We start from the raw sequence: 20,868 nt of genomic DNA on the forward strand, positions 1-20,868 counted from the left end.
CAAATTAATTTCTGTATTATCTGCATCATCTTGTATTCTTATGTCGTGTCAGTCTGACAGATGACTAGAACAGAAATGACAATTGCATGATCGGTGTGCGACGGGCAACCATCATCGTCGCCATTTTACATTTTTCAATAATGTCAGCCAAATCATCAGATCGCGTTTATAGTTAAAAATTCGTGATATTAACGGAAATTTATTCAAGTTTTTCACTCTAAGTCTACAATAACTAAAGTGCAGTGAAATGGATCGTTTTATCAGCATGTGGAAGGTTCGAGAGCTGGCGGATAAAGTGTAAGTTCCAACAATATTTCAACTCATTTGTGTGTAAATTGCATCTCAGAATATTGTAAGTTTAATTTATGGTTTTATTTTTTTTACCTAAACGATAATCTAAAATTTTCTGTCATTAAAGGGAACTGCCTAACCCGAATATAACTTTTTCTTCGAAGTCAGTTACATTCAAATTCCAACTTTTAAATGAATCTAATGTGATTAGAATTACGGCTCCTGTATTCTGCTTATGGTATTTACATAGTGCAATTATTGTACATTGCTATGTTATAAAACTGTACAATTTTACTACATTTATCAATCCTATTAGACCATTATATAAAAAAGATCAGATAAAATACCTCTAAACATAAAGCAAGCTACAACTACCTATAAACCACTATTTCTTGTGTTCCTACCCATATGGTTGCAAATATGTGTCCCTTGTAAAGAAACTGATAATAGTAATCTTATCAATTTGTGACATTACATTTTGTTTTGAAGCTTATATCTAGGCTTACAACTGATTTGTTATATTATGTACCTATAATTATATAAATATTAAAGAGAGTAGTGTCCTCTTTCTTTATCATATATTATATGATATATATTTACCTGAAATAAAAATCTGTTTGTGTGTCTGTAAAGAATGTATTATTGTATTTTTGACTAACCTTGACCTCACCTTTTGCTTATATGATAAATGATAGTTTCATATTTTGAAATATTTACAAGTAAACTAATTTGAAAGTTATCCTTGAAAGTAAAATAACTATTAGTAACCTCCCTTTTATAACTATTTATTACTACATCTACTCTATTAATAATACATACATATACTATTTGCCATTTACAGTAACATCTTAGTATACTTAATTCAAATTGTTGGCACAATTAATATTAATTAATACATATTTTGTGACTGGACATCTTCTGTATGTGAGGATGCATCTGTGATTTGTTTTTTATAATAGAGTCACTTGGTTTTGATTGAGACCAATAACCTGTGTAAAGTTATATTGAATAAAAATTTAAATAACTCAATATTTTAGAACCAATGTAGTAATGAACTACACAGAAGTTGAGGGCAAAGTACGAGAAGCAACATCAGATGAGGCATGGGGCCCAACTGGACAGCAGATGCAGGAACTGGCATTAGCCACCTTCACATATGAGCATTTTCCTGAAGTTATGTCTATGCTCTGGAGGAGAATGTTGCATGATAATAGATCACACTGGAGAAGAACTTACAAGGTATACTATACTTAATGCATTACTGTTTTTATCAGTTCATTTCTGTTCTTCAACTGTCCTAAAAATATTAAGGTTTCATATGTACCTTACTTTTATATTGTACAAATTTTAAGATTTTTGAAAATTAGCTTGAATTGAGTTAAGTAGAACTGAAAATTTAATATTCATGTATAATGTAAAATTATATTTTAATGTGTGTATTCTGAGGCTCTTATATATATATATACATATATATTACATACACTATATTAATTTTTAAATTAAAGTAACTTCTTTTTCAATGTAACTTTAAAAGCAAATTATCAGTTCTTGTATTCTCATCTTTGCCTAAAAATTCATCAATTTTCATTACAATTGTCAAATAGATATTTATAAAAGTATTATACAATATCAAAACACAAATTTTGTTTCTTCATTTTTCCACAGTGTCTTCTTCTTCTGAGCTATCTGGTCCGCAATGGGTCAGAACGTGTAGTCACCTCAGCTCGGGAACATATCTATGACTTGAGGTCACTGGAAAACTACACTTATGTTGATGATCTGGGAAAAGATCAGGTAAAAAGGAGTATTATTATACTAGTACTTTTTTAATTTTTAATTTCAAAGGTATAAATATATATGTCTTAATTATAAATATAATCTAACAAATGAAACTATCCATCTCATGAATTGAAATTTTTAGATAATAACAAAACAAAATAAATTTATGACAAAATTCAATATAATTCTGATTGATCATGAGAATCAAAAATCAACTGATTAAATTATGAGAGCAATACTTAAACACTACCTTTCCTGAAATATTTGCCTGACAGGCGTAAAATATTTAATTGATCAAAAGATCAGGGTTGTCAGTGTATGCGTTGGTAAACTATGTTGATAAACATCCTCATTGCTTGGTATAGGTATGTTACCATCAAAGCCACTGTGATTGTATTGAAAAAAGGTTACAATTCAATTTGAAACACTAATCAAAAATGGCATACATTTTTTATCTATTGTCAATTCCATTATTTTTATATTATTTATTATGAATATTTTATTTTATTTATGTTATTAAGATATATACATATGTTGAAATTTTTTAGGGCATAAATGTGCGGCACAAAGTCCGTGAACTGATAGACTTCATTCAAGATGATGAGAAGTTGAGAGAAGAAAGGAAGAAAGCCAAGAAGAATAAGGACAAATATATTGGTAAGTTCCAAGATTGATACTACATATATACATCACATTTGTTCTTAAACATTTAATATACATATGACGGCAAGTTATGTATTTAACTAGAACATTATATTATACTACTAACTATTAATGACACAATATTCTTATATTTATATGAATTATAGATTTAATTCAATTATTTGTCTTGCAAGGCCTGTTGAATAAATTAATATTTAAAAAAAATTGTGTTAAACAAACATTGTTTTTATTTTATAAAATGTCACAGAGAACTCCATGTTTCTTTATGTCATGTATTCTTACCTTATCTTATAGTTTCATTACAATTAGTGTCTCACTGATGGATTTATTAAATAAAAAAAAAATACTATCTTCAGATATAAACATATTAATCCATATTAACTGCGGTATTAGCTTCTAGGGTTTTTGATAAAAACAGCAAACATGGTTTGTGCTATTTACTAAGTACATATTTTGCAGTTCATATTAGCAACCTGGTAGTAAGTGAATAAAAAGTTATTAATTGCAAATACAGGCATAATCGAAAACCTATTTTATTGTGGTATTGAAGTTTTTTTTATGTGAATAATAATTAATTACAGGCATGTCCTCTGAGGCAACTGGAGGTTTGGCAAGTATAAGAATGGAGGGCATGGGGGCTATGGGCAGAAGTTCTGGAGGCTGGGGAGAGTACAGTGATAGGAACACTTCATGGGGTAAATACATTATTTTCAAATCCTTCCGACTAATGCTCTATCATAATATTCATGTTTTTAATTCATCCTTTTCCTTTTAAATACCATTTTAATAACTTGAATTTGTTTAATAAAATTTTTGGCTAACTATTCCAGATGAGCCAAAGGAAAGAAATGATGAAGATGATTATGAAAGAGAGGATTCTGATGGAGAGAGTGGAGGGAAGAAACCGCAGAAGTAAATAAACATACTACTATATATAGTATTATACATTGCACATTTTCACATTAGCTTCACAATTATATTGAACTTATTTTCAAAACAAGCTGTTTCTGGTATTTTCTAATATTGCCTTAATCTGTTGTACTGGGATTTAAAATTAATTTGAACAATATGCTCTATTCGAAAGCGGAAAATGACTGATGTCCTTAGATTATCCTTTCAAGGATTTTTTAGATTGTATTTCTGTATAATTTTAAATGTTTTCTTATTTTGTATAATTTATAATGTAAATTCATGCATAGTATTGCTTTTGTCATTAGACTTTGAGTAATGTAGGGGTACGAAATGATTTTTTTTTTTCAGAGAAAATGTGTACCATGATTCAGAGGTGATAGACGAAAGTCCTCCGCCCTCAGACCGAGTAAGAGACCGCCACAAGCCGCTTAACATCAGCCTACGTAGTCCTGCTCGTACTAAACCCGCTACACCTGCTAAGAAGATTGACCTAGGTAAACCCACTACCATTCTTGAAGAAAATCCACCGATCAATCCCTACATGTGCTGTCGGCTTTGTGGTTTAAGCGTGCGTCCTGCGTTCGAATCCATGCGGTGCACAAATGGAACTTTCTTTCTATGTGCGCTATTAGCACTTGCACTTACGATGAAGCCAAAAATCGTGAGAAAACTGTCTATAAAATAAAAATGATCACAGAAGTGGATGTGGCCAAGGGTGCGTTCAAGTATTACGTCACGCAATTTTTGGAGATTATTGACACACCCCCCTCCCCCCCGTGTAACGCGCCGTAACGTTTTTCTGTACCCAATAGTAAAACGTTTCGTGACCACCCAGTGACTCTTTATAGCTAAAAGTTACCATTATGGGATGTAAACGTACTGGAAAGTCGAGAACAATATTAACAATAACGCGTAATTCAATCCCCGCCCCGCATCGTAACGTTTTACAAAAGGACCCCCCCCCCCAAATTCGTTACGTAATACTTGAACGCTCCCTTTCTATAAGTGTTAGGCCGGAGAATCCATGCGGTGGTTTTCTTTTTACTGTGTGTCCCCATTGTCTCTTGTGACGTACCCTGCCCACTTCCGCTTTCAATCTAAATTACTCTTTATAAAATCTTACTAAGAAGATTGATCTAGGTATGGTTTGGGCTTATACTACTTTACAATTTTTTTATTTTCCATTATAAAACGTTCCCTACATTTCGTGTACATTTCTATATGAACGTTAAAACCATTTCAGGTGCAGCAGCAACATACGCTAAAGCGGCAACTGCCCCATCGCCAGTAACTAAGCAACCGGCAACAAACAAGTCTCAGGAGCTGCTGGATGACTTATTTAAGACCTGTCCAGCCGCTGAAACAACAAGTACTGATGTTGCCAATCTAGTTGAAGACGACTTTGATCCAAGGTATTTCATAAAAATTTAATAACCAGTCTAATACTGTTTTTATTGAAGCACTAGTACGAGTGCTTTAAAGCGCAAACACAATTTGAGAGAAAGAAACGAAATAGTACTTTGGTTAAATGAAATTATATATAGCTTTTTTTAAGGGGTTCGCTTATAAAACTAGGAAAACCTAAGCGATGAGAATTGGCATGTATCAAGTAGGTGATCAGTTTTCTGTCTGACACACGCGAAAGTTTTTTTTGTCGGGTTTCCTCGTGTTTTTCTACACAACACTAGGCTAACATTATTTAAAAAAATAAATAACAGTTTAAAAAAACTAGAACACACGCTTTTAAAGCACATCAAACTAAAAAGTGTAAAATAATTCCTAATTTAGGCTGAAAATGGTAATGAACAAAAAATACTGGTATTATTGTGAAAAAGCGTGGCGCGCTCTGTGCCATATTTTTCGTCTATCGACGAAACGCTAACGACTATCTAACCCACGCTTTTTCACAATAATACCAGTATTTTTTGTTCATTACCATTTACAGCCTAAATTAGGAATTATTTTTTAGTTTAATTTTTTTTTTCGGATTATTGCATTGTCATCGATCTTTGACAGGTGCGCAAAGTTTGAATTAAATCTATCTGTTAAAAGTGGGTCAAAATCAAGTCCGAAGGAGTCGGTTACATACATACATACATACAGGTGAAGCTAATATAAAGCGTGTAAAAAATTTGTTTATATTCGTGTTATTTATATTACAACTAACTAAATTACAGAGCGGAAGAGCCGAAGCCCACACAAAAAGATGAATTTGGTGATTTTACGAACGCGTTCGCTCCACCCGCTGTATCCAGCGATTCATTTGCTGATTTCACTAGCGCCTTCACAGATAGCAACACTACTAACAATGGTTTGTATTTAACTTAAATTATTTATTTTATTTATTCTTATAAGCTTATGCCAAAAATAAATGCTAAACAAAAAAACTTATTTATGAATTATATCTTAAAATATTTTCAAAGATTGATTAGTTTTAGGTAAGTTATCCTAAATCTTTTAGTCAATACTTAAAAAAAACATTTCGTTTAGTTTCAGCGCCAGCATCGAACCTAGACCTCCTAAGTGATCTAGCACCTCCGGACAATGGGTTTGATTTAGACTCACTCACCGGACAACTCGCAAGCACAAACATCACGCACACACAATTACAGCCCATGCAAGGTAAGCTTGTATATTTACCTACGGATATAAATCCGTTCATATTTAAAATAAGCTTTAAAAGAACTACATTCCAAGATTTAAGACTTAAGCAATTATTTAATAAGTAAAATAATCACAATAAAAAACTATTTACGAAGTATTTTACTATTGCAAGAAAAAAAAATAACTCATTTATTAAATATCTTTCCAGTTTTTCTTTCTTTTATTCTTGATCTGTGTTTATTTTACTATTCAACTCTACTCTTGGACAATTTTAGTTGTATCGTTTATTTATTTACTCGGGTTTTATCAAAATCGCAGTCGTAATTGCTTATGCGTTGTACTTTTTTTTTAAATACATGGCTGTCAAATTTTGTTCCAAAGATGTACGATTTGCTACAATTTTCCTTGTCAAAAAATAGACGACTGCAATTACGACTGTATGTAAAGCCTACATGTTATACTCTGGTTTTTAATTCCGTAGAATTCTGACATTTCATAAATATTGCTACTAAAAAAGTTCACCGAAAAAGGGACAAATTTGACCCAATAAAAAAAAACAGTCGCCGTAAAACCACTTTTAATGTTGAGCACCGCACTTAGTGGAGTACAATGGATACATTCAATTCAATCATTTTGTTTGTTAGTACAAACAAAATGTTTGTATAGAGTCAGATGTTGACTCGTATTAAAATTGAAAAATGTGCCCGGCCAAAAAGGTTTGTAATCTCTGAAATGTCAAAAAATTATGGCTGTCAGAATTCTACGGAATTAAAGTATAATTGAAATATTCATTAAGAGACCTCGGATTTTATTTTCTGTACTCTTTTTGTTCTTGTATTGTCGTTGACTTTATAAAGGAACACTCCTCTCACTTATATTTAATTATACTTTCGTCACTTGACCAACAATTATTTGGTAAATGTTCGGTGTTTGATCCATCTACTTTTGGGCACAGTCAGGATTTTTTAATTTCCAGGCTGCGAGAGATCCAGTGACCGACTGAAGACAGAAATATCTCACCTCGTTGATACTCTACAGAACATAGAAAGAATTAGCTCTGAAGAGGACGTAAAACGAATAAAAACTTGTTTAATGAACCTTTTTAATTACCTCCCCGGTCCGGTAACCCCACAGAAACTACTCGATTGCGATGACAAAATATTAAATGACCATTTGGACGCCTACAGCCAGCTTCTCTCGTCATGTAGAAGTTTACTCCGACAATGGCCAATTCTCAAACAAGAAATCGTCACGCTGTTCACAGTCGAAGAAGGTTTCTACCTGAGCCAGGAGTGCTTGTCTATTTTGTGCGGTTTTTTGAAGGAAGAGAGAAATGTATTAGCTCTGGAAGCCACGTCATTTATTTTACAGAAATATGCCAAAAGTGATGCAATTCTAGCCGCTATAATAGATTGCTCACACAGTATCGGCGACGGGCAAGATAGAATCAAACTACAAAACGAATGGGAGAACTACGTTCAATACTTCATAACGTTGCCCGAACGAGTCGCAAATCGACTTGAAATTAAAACTCCCAAGGAATTCTCGCATGAAAATTTCTCCTATATTGTGGTATTTCAAATTGTCAGATCTCTAGATTTTATGGCGGAGAGTAATTTTTTTCAAAGTGCCCGATATAATCTTGCATGTGTCTCGCATCTCGTTTCAAAATTCGTTACTTACTACAGTAACACTGAGGCGTTTTATCATTTAATTGATATTATCATAGCCTGGACCGATCCAAATAATAATGATCCATGTAAGTTCGTAAGGAGAAAACTCTTACAGACGCTATCGCATCACTTACATCGCAGAGCCATTGATAAACTCGTCGTTTATTTGTTCAAAAGATGTCCAATTTACTACAAAAACTACGAACAGCCTATTAAAACGCTACTTGGGGATAACATTGACTCGAGCAAAGATTGGAACGAGATTCTATTGTATAAAATGCCTTACAACGTTCATTTAAAAGACTATAAAGATACTACAATACAGGAAAATTTATTATACTATGTTGCTACAAGTAAAAAATGCAAGGATATGCTATCAAATTTGATTCTCAGCTTAGCTAACGTCTGGGCTGATGTTAGATCAAAAAACGTAACTGACGTTAATCAACATATGTATACGTCTGTATTACTGTTATTGGCTATTAAATATAGAGTAACACTCTGGAAACAAAATTCGGACGATTGGGACTTATTACAGATAAAAACAATTTTAATCAGAGGCATGTCCAAGCATCTTGACGTCATGACGCAAGAGTATAGATGTATAGGAATGGCCACGATCGAGTTAATTTTTAAAATTCTATCAGATGTTGACAGCAAAGATAGAGAAGCTGTCCATCAGCTAAAATTCGATTACAATTCTATGGGAAATACTTCTGTAGAAATACACAAGGTTCTAAAAGGTGTTACAAATAAATGCCTCATAGATAAAGAACATGTTAAACCAGCAAATGAATTATCTGGGGTCAATCTAAGTAAAATCTTAGACCTTATTGCATTTAAAGTCGATGATGTAGATAGACCCGTAAACAATTCTGTTATAACGTGTGCAGTTAAAACCTCGGAACAAACCAAAGCTATTGTAAAAACGATCATATCAGTTAAATTGGATGAATTAAAAAAACATGGGGTTGACGAGGAATTAGATTCAGATGATGATTTACAGCCTTATGATATGAGTAATGATGAGCCAATGTCGGCAAAAAAGAAACCCAATTATTTGCGAGATTTACTGGAAATGATTAGAGATGCTAAAGAACAGGAAACCTTTGAAGTTGCCCTAGAAAGCGCTGAAGAATTAGTCAACGAACAAATGAAGCTTGAGCACAAAGTTCTTGCCATAGAGTTGCTGGATCTCTTCGTGCATTTGGAGGAAAAGTATCATGTCTCCAATTTCGACAGCATTAGATTCAACACATCTGTGGCTATAGTTTGCGCTCATCCCAAAGACGGCGCGGAACATCTATGCAAAGAAATACACACAGACATAGGTAGATACTCGATTGCCACCAAAATTTTCATGCTAGATGTTTTGTCCGAAGCAGCAAACAGAATTGCAGATGTTCGACAGACTGAACCAAAACCTAAGACTGAAACAAAGCAAAAAACAGACGACGCGATCTCAGAAGAAGTGATTAGACGAAGATTGATCAACAAAACTCGATACTTCCATACAAAAAGACCCCACCCTTTTGCAAAAGCGAAGAAGAATCAGTTTGCGGCGGTAGCTGACAGTTTTTTCTATCCCCTCATCGGGGGTTTTGGTCATCGTCAATTGACATTAAGCTATCAGAATACGAAGCAAGACGTCGACAACATTCTCCTTCTCAAATACCTGTCCGTCGTAGGCAACGTGATTTTAGCGTCTAAAAATTGTCCAAAAGTCGCAATTTACTGCAAGGAAATAATTCCAATGATTTTGTACATGAGATTTTCGCCGGAACCAAAGATTCAGACGTGTGTAATATCAATAATAGCGTCTATAGTGATGGTTTTACCTCCAACTATACTTCGGGATGAATTTGCCTCAATGATGTCGGAGATATGCGCCTGGCTAATGGATTATTTGAATAATATCGACTTGGCGATGAATGTTAGCGGAGCTAAAACTGAAGCGGGGTTGTTTGCCGGACAAGTGTTGCATTTGATCGAGAAAAATTTGTCGAACTAAGGGGAATTACATTAAAAAGTATAAGCAGAATTTGTTTCTCGGATTGTCTATAGTTGTAAATAGTTTTTAATATTAGTATTTCGCTTTGTTTAAGTTTGAAATAAAAATGCGAGCTGAAATAGTGCACAATTTTATCTGTCTATTAAAAACATGATGTAACATTATAATTCATTTCTTAAAATTCTGTACCCACCGTTAGATGAATAAATATGTCTCCATATCATTTGTTTGTTTATCCCCTTAATGTTGGTAAAGTGACGAATAAGTTGTCTGAGAGTCCAATAATAAAATTGTATTATTAATAAATAATTGATCCTTTCTGTACTTAACATCGACATTGTCCTCACCTTTAGGTTTACAGCCCACACCTGTTGACCTGCTTCAACCGATTGCACCAGTTAGTCAACAGCAACCAGCATTGATCAACACAAAGCCATCAGCAAAATTGGGCGCAACGTGGGCGGACACATCCGGCGCTATTAATATCAACGTCGACAATTTGTTGGCTCCAAGATCGCCCAAAGCTGGTCCCGCTCCTTCCATCAATCAGCTTAAATCTAGCCCCAATAGTCCAGCGCATAAACCTAATGTAAACGCTAATATGCCTATACTACCGAATATGCCCAGTATGGCACCGACTATTCCAAATATGGCACCGACCATGCCCAACATGATGCCGTTAAACAACATGGCGACGGGGCAAATGTGGCAAACACCTATGTCCAACGTTAACAACAATTTCCCAGTGAACAACAACATGAGGCCACAGAATCACAATTTCCTCCAATGATATTTGTTATTGGCAGATGTATGCCAAAGTTAAATTTTTGAGCAATGAATAGTTATGCAAACAACGTACAAACTTATAGTTAGGACGGGACACAGCGATCAGAGGACATCTTACAAACGTTTAAATCAAGAAAAATATTTTTCACTAGTTTACAATCGAGGAAATGTATTTTTTGGAAATGAAACTTTTATTTCATTGCGTTTTATTATCACGTGACACCAAGCCGTTTAGATTTAAAAAAAAGAAATATTAATAAAATAGATCTCCAATTCAGCGACAGCATAACGGCCCATTTGTTTCAAATAACAGAAAAATTAATTTTGATAAGTCGATGAGTATTGACCGATGATCTTCACTTTACACCGTTTCTTTTAACTTACATAACTGCAATCTTATACAATTGGCATAACATTTTGTCATTTATTCGGGGAAAAAAATTTAAGCATTCCAATGTAGCATTTTTGTAAATATTCGCTTAATAACTTAATTCATTGCTTAAAAATGAGAGACCTGAGTTTTCAATTTTATACGAGTTGATATTACATGGGTAAGCGTGTATAGTCGTGCATATCATTGTATATCACATGATATTATATTAAATATATATTATATTAGAAAATACACGAACTTGAAAAACTAATGTGTTTGAACTTAAACGATTATAAAATTTAATAACGCAAGTTTAAACGCGTATAAAATGCGTAGGATTAATTAATTAAAAATCATGATTTTATTATCTACGTACGTGTACATGTATATACGTCTTGGGAAGACTAGAAAAAATGGAAGAAATAAAAAGCGCGTCTTTCGTGTTTTTTTAAATAAGATTAAGCTTTTCGAATTCGTTTTTCTTTACTATTATATGCTATTCGTTAGAAAGTCAATGAAAATTAGAATTTTAAAAAGCATTGTATTTAATAAAAACATTCCTATATCGTATTTTGATGGTTTGGATAAAATTGCATTTCTTCTAAATTGTCTAATATATTTTTCATCTTTAACTGTTTGCGACTACAAAGCGGGAAAATCACGTCTTATGGCCATTCATACTGCCATACCTATATCAGTTATAACCGTTGGTCGATGTTATGAAGTTGGATAGAATATTTTTATACCTGCTTCATCAGTAGCGTAATATAAGTGTTATGTATTTATATGTTACATAGTTGAATGTATGGGGCTATGTAAATATACGTAGAAGTAGTAATACGTCAATTCTGTTTTAAGCTACTTTGTTCAGTCTAAGTTCTGCATTCTAATGTTTAGGTTATGTCAGCTGTTCAATTCTTTCTTTGAAACTTCACATGTAACATTATGCTCAAGAATAGTGACTAAAGATTTATTTTTATTACTGAATATTAGTACTAACACGTAGACGATAGATTTTAGCGTCAATTGACTTGAGTATTTGTATGTGGTTATTATCACATTGCAAACAGACAACAATATTTCTTTTTGTCATTACTTATGCTCCATACAGTTAAGGACAACCTACTAGTAAATTAGCGACTTTAATAATGTACTTAAATTCCTTGTAGATACGTATAGCGTCCCATAAAATCACTCTTATTTGAAATCACTCAGGGGTTTTATCGATAGAGGCCGCAGGCTTGTTATAATCATGAAAAAAATCATTGTTATTGACTGTTTACGCGCATTTTAACTGTAAGGAGCTGTCGTTATCATTTAAAAATCGACTACTCCGTATCATCGATTTTGGGGACTAGGCGTAATTGACTTACGGTTAGTTTCAATATCTTAACCACACTTACGAGTCGTAAGTTTATACTAAAGCCGTCTAATATATGGTCTATAGAAAAATCGTAGCAGTTGTATTTTGGATATGGATATGGGCGTAGTGGTTCACAGTATTACATGAAATGCATTACAGCTGTGGCCCCAAGATGTTTTGTAAATAATCTAGCGATCAGGCATATAACCCCTCAGTTGTATAAAACGCATTAAGTCTGAATTTCAAGTGATGTTATTCTTTTAAACAAGTGATGTTTTTTATTCATTTTAGAGTGCTTTTGGTTAGTGGAATTATGGACGAGAAATGTTATAAATGAAGACGGCTCAGATTTGATTGTTGTGGCAATGGCAGCTCATTTAGTACGATAAGCTTTGTTGTCAGCCCCAAAAATATACTGGCATAATGGCGTCCTTAGCACAGACATACAGAATTTATTAATATAATGTAATGGAATAATTTAAAAAAAAACGTAGTGTGTGCCGAATTTGCAAATAAGAAAACGTGTGCTAATCAAAACTAACTTTATTTTCACTTTACAAGATTTGAAGTTTGTGCTAAGGGGGTTTTGTGAAAAACCGGATTTTTGATAACGTAGAATTTGTTGCTGACTGTACTTCATTTTTTAATTTTGTATTGTGTAGTGTAAACGAAGCTAGTTGGGACCAAAATGAAAGTTGTTGCTGTTTCACACTTTTAGCAGATTAACCGTCAAAATAATTTTCTATATTAAAACAAGCATATGTATGTCGGTATGTGAGAGATTCATTTATACTACACAATGTCTTGTGCTCTTAGGTGCAAATAGATTAGAAAATTTTAGTTGTTTTTTTAATTCGAGAAAACCAATGTTATTAATTGTATAAGCCGTAGGTGGGAGAACTCTGATAATTAGGTAGGTACATGGACTTCAGTGAATTTAATATGCATTCCTTCAAAAATAAATAATAAATATTCTTTTATCGCATTAAACGCGTTTATCAACGACGGGTAACCAAGACACGCAGTCCATTTTATCTTTTGTATTCCTTAAACCCGTAAAGAAGGTTTATAGCATTGTTAAAGACTTTATTTTGCAAAAAAAAATGATCTATTAAAATTTAAAACATTAAGGCTAAATCAAGAAAAAATATTGTTCATTTATGTTGTTTAACTTGTCATCTCTAACAAGCATTCTAAAGGAATTCTATCTATTTAGAACATAGGATTTCAGCGAAATATATTATTCATAGAGTTGCGCTTCTATTGAGTTATTTCTTAGTAAGTTTATCTCTGATGTTCATCTAATGAAAATTAAGAATTCTTGAGCTATTCTGAATTAAATTCAAAATAATATCTGATTAAGCCGTATAACTGCAATATTGAAGTCTATAATGTAGCGTTTGTTATAAATATAAAATAATGCTTAATAAAAACACAACATTTGATAATTAAAATATCAACGTAATAGACGACATTTGTAAGGCCCGGCCCCACCTGTGTATATAATTATTTAAAAAAATAAGTTCTTCCGTTTATTAGGGATTTGAAAGCAATAATTATAATTTAAAATTTTATTTCTAGTTGTTCACATGAATAGTTTATTTCGATTAATTTAGTTTCGTCAGTTGTTCGCACAAGTTTTATTTAAGGGAAATCGCGAGTTAACAGCAAAGTTGTGTTTTTTCTATTTTAAGAAGTTTACTGATAAGCTAATTATTAGGTTTAAATAATATGGAATGTTTGAAAAGCACCATCTATTGAGACAAATATTAATTATTGGTCACGTTGATTACAGACAGAACGAGATAGTCGCTTTCTGTTAATTCGCGCAAAACTCTGTATTTAACTATTAACTAATATTGTATATAGGAATCGTAAATAACAATGTAAAAGAACGACTGTTTATTAAAATATGTAACAAAAATTGGTTATTTTATTTCTAAACCTTTTGGTACACTGTAAAATTCAAGAACATTTTGTGTCATCAGGAAGCATAACATTTTGATGCTGAGAGACGCGCAATTTAATATTGAATAGTCTAAGTAATCAGACTTTATTTTCTCTGGATGCAACGCCTCTTGACTTGCCGTTTATGACAATTTCCCAGTTTTGATTAAGCCAGTGTTTGCAATGAGCATGAAGTAAACTTCATTGATTAATTATTGTATACCTACTACTGTTAATTAATTAGGGTTTAACGACACTTAGTTAATTTGAATATAGAATAAAACCCATATAAGTTCATTAAAGCGATTTAATTGTGAAAATAAGCGCATTATGATCAATAGTTTAATCTAATTACAACGAAAAATTATTCACTTAGAACTAAGCAATACTTTATTTTTATCATATGAATAAAAAAAAGTCTTCAAATAGCAGCAGAATACATGAAATTCATTAAAATCACTTATTAATACTGAAATCATACAAAATTATAATTTTAAATCAAATTAAAAAGAGATCATAAACCATATCAGTCTTTTTAATTAACAAATTGTTATAATATTCGATAAAACTAGTGAAAATTGAGATTACGTAAAATAAGAGCACATACATTTAAAAAGAATCATTACGACACACATTGAAAATACACAATATTCAATACAGGGGTCTCTAACAAAGAGAAAAAAATACATATTTCATACATAATTACGAGTAATTACACAAATACTTTCTTGTAAAAAGTGCTGCGCGCACTGCAATTATGTGGACACAGTGAATTAATGTAAATGTGACAAAAATAGTTTAACGTTGCAAGGAACTTGAGTTTCATAAGTGTAGTGCATACTTACCCTATTACACATTACGCGGTACTTAAATCTAGTTAAAATAATTACCATATAATTAAAAGCACTGAATTAAAATATCTTCAAATTTATTATTAAAATGTCACTATTTTGAATTAAAATTTGATCATAAACAGCTGCAAAGTTTTATCACAAAATATTTTTTAATACTATTTTTGTTCGATAATTGGAGGCCACTAAAGTATTGTCATTTTTCTATATGAAGACACAGTGAATGCGATTACTATAAAACCATTGCATTGCAAATCAATAGTTAAACATTTAATTTGATTGGAATTTGTACATACTGATTATGTACACAAAAGCGAATAAAATATTTTTAACTTGAAGGTCACACGAGGTCACTCACGGAGTAAAGTATAATAAGAAAAAACTGATTCCAAACTAAATTATTTCCTGGGAACTATTCCTTTAATTATTTAAAAACATATCGAAACCTTGCATAATAAATATAAAACGCAATAAATCGTTACAATTGTAGTGATTGGGTTTATGCATTTTTATCTTGACATTTAACAATTTGCAATGCAATTTATATTTTAGTCTATCAAAGGCACTTGTCTATTTTTTAAGTGCATACATAACGCCGTCTCGGAACTCAGCCGCTACAGTGTAGTTCTTACTAAGCAGGAATTCCGTAGTTCTGTTACGAGCCGACATGTCCGTTGAACGGAATTCGATTACCTATAATACCGTAATAAATAGAATATAACACTAAAAACTCATCAATTACATAAATGCGCTACGAGTTCCATTCTCGACGAAACACTTACGCTCTTAATTAGCAATATTAAAAAAGTGTGTTTAGCTTCTTCTAAAATTCATTAAAATCGGTTCAACAGTTTCGAGTGAACCATATCCTTTAAGAATACATACTTGCATCCAAAATTAAAGTAATAAGGACTGGGCACAATAAAAAAACTTAACCAATTAATATATTAAAATTAATGACTTTAAATTAAGTAACAGTTATTTATATAGATAGCGAAATCAGCTTACATTTTTTTTTTATGTTAAATCAATAGTAAAAACATACCTGTAGCCGCACACTGGGTTCATTAAAAGGCAAGTGAGTGAGCGCAGCAGGGGCGGAGTCTCCAGCAATAAGGGCGTAGTCCGCAGTGGCGGCATCTGCTGCCAACAGCACCGTGTACAAAGGTAGGCAGAGCACCGGCGAACTGAACGATACGCCGCTGCTTTCCGGCTCCTTGTAGCTCACCTGTACATCATAATAGTGTTTTTATGCAAGATAATATGTAAAAATAATAAATTAAATCATCATGTCATCAGGTAAATAAAAATAAAAAAGGGTGCGTGTACTTATGTACGCTCGTAAGAAGTTAACTTCTTAGGCATTATTAAAAATAGTTTTTGATTGTATGCAAATAATTAATTACAATTAAATAATCAAAGACTGGAAAAGGAGTCATTATAGTCAATAAAGTTCAGTTTATATTTGAAAAATTAAATAAATAAATATTTATTTTTATTCTCTTACATTAAGTGTAACATAAATTCTATTATTATTCGAATGTTGTTTTTAAATTATGTCCAATGCCGTAGCATCTTCCGTGGGCAACTTCATTCTGTTAATTTTGTGTCACGGTGCGCGCGCATCTTAAAATGTCACTCTCCTCAATTTTTCATAACGCGCCTAAAGAAGTATAACTTCAACAAGAATCGATTTCAAATAGTTACAAAGAAATTGATTGTAAATAAAGCTACTTTTTGAGTTTTACCAGGAACATTTATTTTTGTTTTGGAAATTAGCTATATAAAACCAAGCTAGCAATTACATTATTTTTCTTCAATATGATATTCTAATATACATGCACATATTATTATATGAAAAAAAAAATTATTACACCAGTTTAACTTGTTTGCAACTATTTGACGATTGACGTGTATCGTTTTCGTTTACAATAAATATATATTGCTAATTTACAATAATAATACACTTATACCATAATAGTACAACTAGTACTTACCTGACTAGGATGTGTAGTAGGGCTTAGACAAGCGTTTAGAGCACTGGCTGTGCCTCGCAGTGCCAAAAAATCTCTAGGAGCCGCTCTAACTACAACTCCTCTCCAATCACGAACAGTTTCAAGATATGCCGTGGTAGGCTCACGGCCGCCGCGAGGCATAAACTCGACAAACGTTCCGTTGTACTAAAATTTAATATAATAATAATTTATTAATTTAATAAATTTAATGGTTACAATAATTATTTTTTACCTCCAACTTATGTAAAAAATACATGTAAAAGAAACTTATAAAAATATAAATTAAAATCTAAAACTGACAGTTTAATATCTGAAACTATAGTTTTTAACTTTATCTTTCTAAAATTGCAAAAGTAACTAAATGTGAATGTGTTTGTTTATTACAACTCAATATTCTCACCAGGCAAACTTGAATAAAATTTTTAACGGACGTTAGCCATAGGTCTCTATCTTCTGTTACTCTAAATTGTACATGGTGTCTTCTTGTTAATTTTATCTATGTTAGTAAAACAAATCCACATATACACAACTTACAATTTCTCCATAGAGTTTATCAAGTACTTCCACTCTATCCGTAATTGATGGCACAGGAGGTGGGCTCTTAGGTGGCCTTGGAGCAAGGTGCAATTGCCTCACATAAGCTACCAATGTTGCTGATTCAGCAGGGATGCGAGCCAGCTGATAGTCACGAGACATGTTAAGACGGAACTGCTGAGCACCTAAAGCTGAAATACATATCTCAAATAAATGGATTTATGAGACTACATATTGATATTAAGTCTCTCACATCTTTGAATTATAGTGATAGCTTTCTGTGATGGTCATTTGTGGATTCACAAAAAAAGTAGTTTGTATGTTTTTTATTTAAGAATATATTATATCATAGATTAACCAAATATTTATTAAAATACTTACCAACTGTATCCATATAAATGAGGAGCATTGTCATAACAGTAACAAATGTGAGGACAAAAAGTATGGCAGGCAACAATTTCCTGTACAATTCATTGGGTGGAGTCTTTGTCAATGAGGGGAAGCTAAAGCGAGAGGTTGGTCCTGTTACAGTTGTCTTTGGGGCAGATTGTGGCAAATCCTTGGGCTTATCTGGCTCCATTTGGGTAGCCCCTGGAAGTGGGTTTTCTTGGATTTTCTGTAATTTGCATATATATTGATGATATTAAAATCATACATATTTTCACTTCAATTCAAAACACTCAAAATAGTACCATAATTAACAATTCGTTCGAAATACTAGAATTTACACATCGTAACAATCCAAAAAAGTAACTGTACTCATCTGACAACAACTGTTGTCCTTTTTTATACCTAAGGTGACACATGGTAAAACAAACTACAAAGGTTTCATACACACATACGTATAAGTTGGTAGGTTTGTAACACACAAATTTCGACAATACCATACCTTTATCACCATAGTTGTATCAATATTCCTGATTTTAAACTCAAATAAAAAAAATCACTGATACTTGGTCTAGACAAATAAAGATTATTTTAATAAAAACAGCACCTGAAGTTCTGTTTGCATAGACTGACTGTTTCTTTACATAAAATTCATGCTCATTTTAAACTTGTTTAACCTCACAGTTATAAAAAATCTTAAGACATTTTCATTACGCTTATGTTACTTAAGTTTGATAATTTATATTAAAAATTAAAATATAACTAAACCAAGATGACAGATGCTCAAAAATACAACATGAATCACCATTCGTATTTCGTCATTGATCATTCATCAAAACTTGACAACTGTGAATAGTGAACACTGATTGACACACAGAATGCCACAGATATACTGGTTGAAGAAAATGATAATTTTTTGATTTAAGTCAAAAGTCTTGACGAAGGCATTAGATTACAAAAAAAAAACACTAATCTCAGTTACATATCAGTAACTCAGTCAGTATCAGTAACTCAAAAACTGAAGTCAGGTAGGCATGATTAATAAACTTAATAACTTAGTCTAGACTCCCGACTCACCCGAGTCAAACAAACAAACCGTAAGCAGAAGATATAGGTCTAAGTATTGAGTGTTAACTATTAAGCATTTTTCATTAATAAGATCGATTCCGTTATAATTATGAGATGTACATGTAGAGAACATAAAAAAAACACAATTAGGGAAATCGTTTATTTCAAATTTAAAGTACTTAAAAGAACCAGCAATGATTTCACAGGATTGCATTCAACCGATTTATACAAAATTTAATATTATAAAAGACCTACATATTATAATATTTACATTTAGTATTTCAGAATAATTGCATTATTATTGTGAATTTCATTTGTGTATATAAATGATTATTGTCTGTAATTTCTATAATAACTCGACAATTATTATATATATAAGTTTTAGTGAATACGTACATATATTTTAATGCCAAAAAATTAAAAAAATAGACTTGATGGTCTTGTTTTTTCCTCAGAAGAAATGTGCGTCGGTATTAAGTTATAATTAATGTATTTCAGCTACAGCCATATAATTATGTAATTTGATTTATTATTACAATTATTCGCCTTGCTTTTTGCGCTTCTCATTTTTTCTAACCAGTTAAATGAACATTTCGTCGTGTTGCCATTTTATTCCAGTAGTAGATACCTATAGTTAGTTAGTTACGTTATTACTTCATACATTTTCTACTCACACCAATACGTGTAATGCTATTTTTTGGAAGCGGAGCTAATTTTTAAATTATTAAAATCCAATATTTTTCGACTGGTAAACAATAAGGTATATAATATATAATGTATAGATACATTAAGATATTTTTAGAGTCAAAAATCCGTTTTTTTTTTGTTTATCTTATCTTGACTTACATATATATATATTTCACTACATACATCAGGTAAATACTTGTATTTAAAATTAATAAAGAGAATACATATATTAAAAATAATATTATGGTTTTGTTAGTTGGTTAGATATAAATGTCGCTTCAATCATTTGTGCCTCCAAAATTGTGCGTAGTCTGATCAATAACAATATAATATATAATACCTCAGTTAAACATTTTCTACCAACCAAGAACCAACACGATTTTGTAATATATTCAGATATAATAAAGGATACAGTATAGAATTTGAATTTGTTAAAATATGTTAAAGGTATTAGGTACATAATATGATTATAATAAGTTCAGGTTATATGCAATTCCTTTTCAAGTCCCTTATAAGCTGGATTTTAATATTGTTATCATAATACATATTTTAGTATGTCGAATTGCAATAAAAGTTTATAATTTTATGAAAACTATGTTATCTTAATTATAAATATATTCTATATAAAATTATATAAAACTCTAATGAAAAAATTATAAATACATATCAATATGTGAGTTACAATTATAATGTAGGCTCATTTTATATAAATACATATTGTATGCTTAAACATTAGTTTTATTCTTATAATATATGGAATTTATTGTCAAAATTACAGTCATATGTCAAACTTAAAAGTAAGATAAAAATTCGAAAACAGTTCTATAAATCTATAACAGTTTTTATTGTCAAGCACACACGACCTTAATAATTAAAGAATTATAATATTTAATACTATTATTGTCAATATTACATAGTTTGAGA

General features: G+C 31.7%; 2 protein-coding genes across 4 annotated transcripts; one reads left to right on the forward strand and one right to left on the reverse strand.

Annotated features, from left to right (window-relative positions):
• The first annotated feature begins 61 nt into the window (after positions 1-61).
• Positions 62-11,360, forward strand: LOC125063686 (clathrin interactor 1). Of its 2 annotated transcripts, none has more exons than XM_047670256.1 (11): positions 62-297; positions 1,329-1,530; positions 1,957-2,085; positions 2,619-2,727; positions 3,315-3,428; positions 3,564-3,645; positions 3,994-4,139; positions 4,889-5,057; positions 5,823-5,956; positions 6,136-6,267; positions 10,287-11,360. In XM_047670256.1, exons 1-11 carry the CDS (start codon positions 248-250, stop codon positions 10,721-10,723), a joined length of 1,704 nt encoding a protein of 567 aa, XP_047526212.1. In that variant the 5' UTR covers positions 62-247; the 3' UTR covers positions 10,724-11,360. The 2 variants fall into 2 exon arrangements, with proteins under 2 accessions (XP_047526212.1, XP_047526211.1); XM_047670255.1 differs by lacking the exon at positions 10,287-11,360 and adding an exon at positions 7,226-10,153.
• A 3,335-nt stretch (positions 11,361-14,695) lies between these two features.
• Positions 14,696-19,014, reverse strand: LOC125063687 (protein Star). Of its 2 annotated transcripts, none has more exons than XM_047670259.1 (6): positions 18,692-19,014; positions 18,184-18,418; positions 17,803-17,993; positions 17,251-17,433; positions 16,299-16,481; positions 14,696-15,946 (listed from the first exon to the last, which is right to left on the reverse strand). In XM_047670259.1, exons 1-6 carry the CDS (start codon positions 18,701-18,703, stop codon positions 15,824-15,826), a joined length of 927 nt encoding a protein of 308 aa, XP_047526215.1. In that variant the 5' UTR covers positions 18,704-19,014; the 3' UTR covers positions 14,696-15,823. The 2 variants fall into 2 exon arrangements, with proteins under 2 accessions (XP_047526215.1, XP_047526214.1); XM_047670258.1 differs by lacking the exon at positions 18,692-19,014 and adding an exon at positions 18,495-18,671.
• Positions 19,015-20,868: the final 1,854 nt, after the last annotated feature.

The sequence above is a fragment of the Pieris napi genome, chromosome 3, assembly GCF_905475465.1.
Source record: "Pieris napi chromosome 3, ilPieNapi1.2, whole genome shotgun sequence".
Lineage (NCBI taxonomy): Eukaryota > Metazoa > Arthropoda > Insecta > Lepidoptera > Pieridae > Pieris > Pieris napi.

Coding starts and splice junctions, on each gene's coding strand:
- LOC125063686 (XM_047670255.1), top strand. CDS start 248: ATGGATCGTTTTATCAGCATGTGGAAGGTTCGAGAGCTGGCGGATAAA. Junction 298..1,328: donor CGAGAGCTGGCGGATAAAGT/GTAAGTTCCAAC, acceptor TCAATATTTTAG/AACCAATGTAGTAATGAACT. Junction 6,268..7,225: donor ACAATTACAGCCCATGCAAG/GTAAGCTTGTAT, acceptor TTTAATTTCCAG/GCTGCGAGAGATCCAGTGAC.
- LOC125063687 (XM_047670258.1), bottom strand. CDS start 18,608: ATGTGTCACCTTAGGTATAAAAAAGGACAACAGTTGTTGTCAGATGAG. Junction 17,434..17,802: donor ATAAACTCTATGGAGAAATT/GTAAGTTGTGTA, acceptor ATTAAATTTTAG/TACAACGGAACGTTTGTCGA. Junction 15,947..16,298: donor AACCCAGTGTGCGGCTACAG/GTATGTTTTTAC, acceptor ACGGTATTATAG/GTAATCGAATTCCGTTCAAC.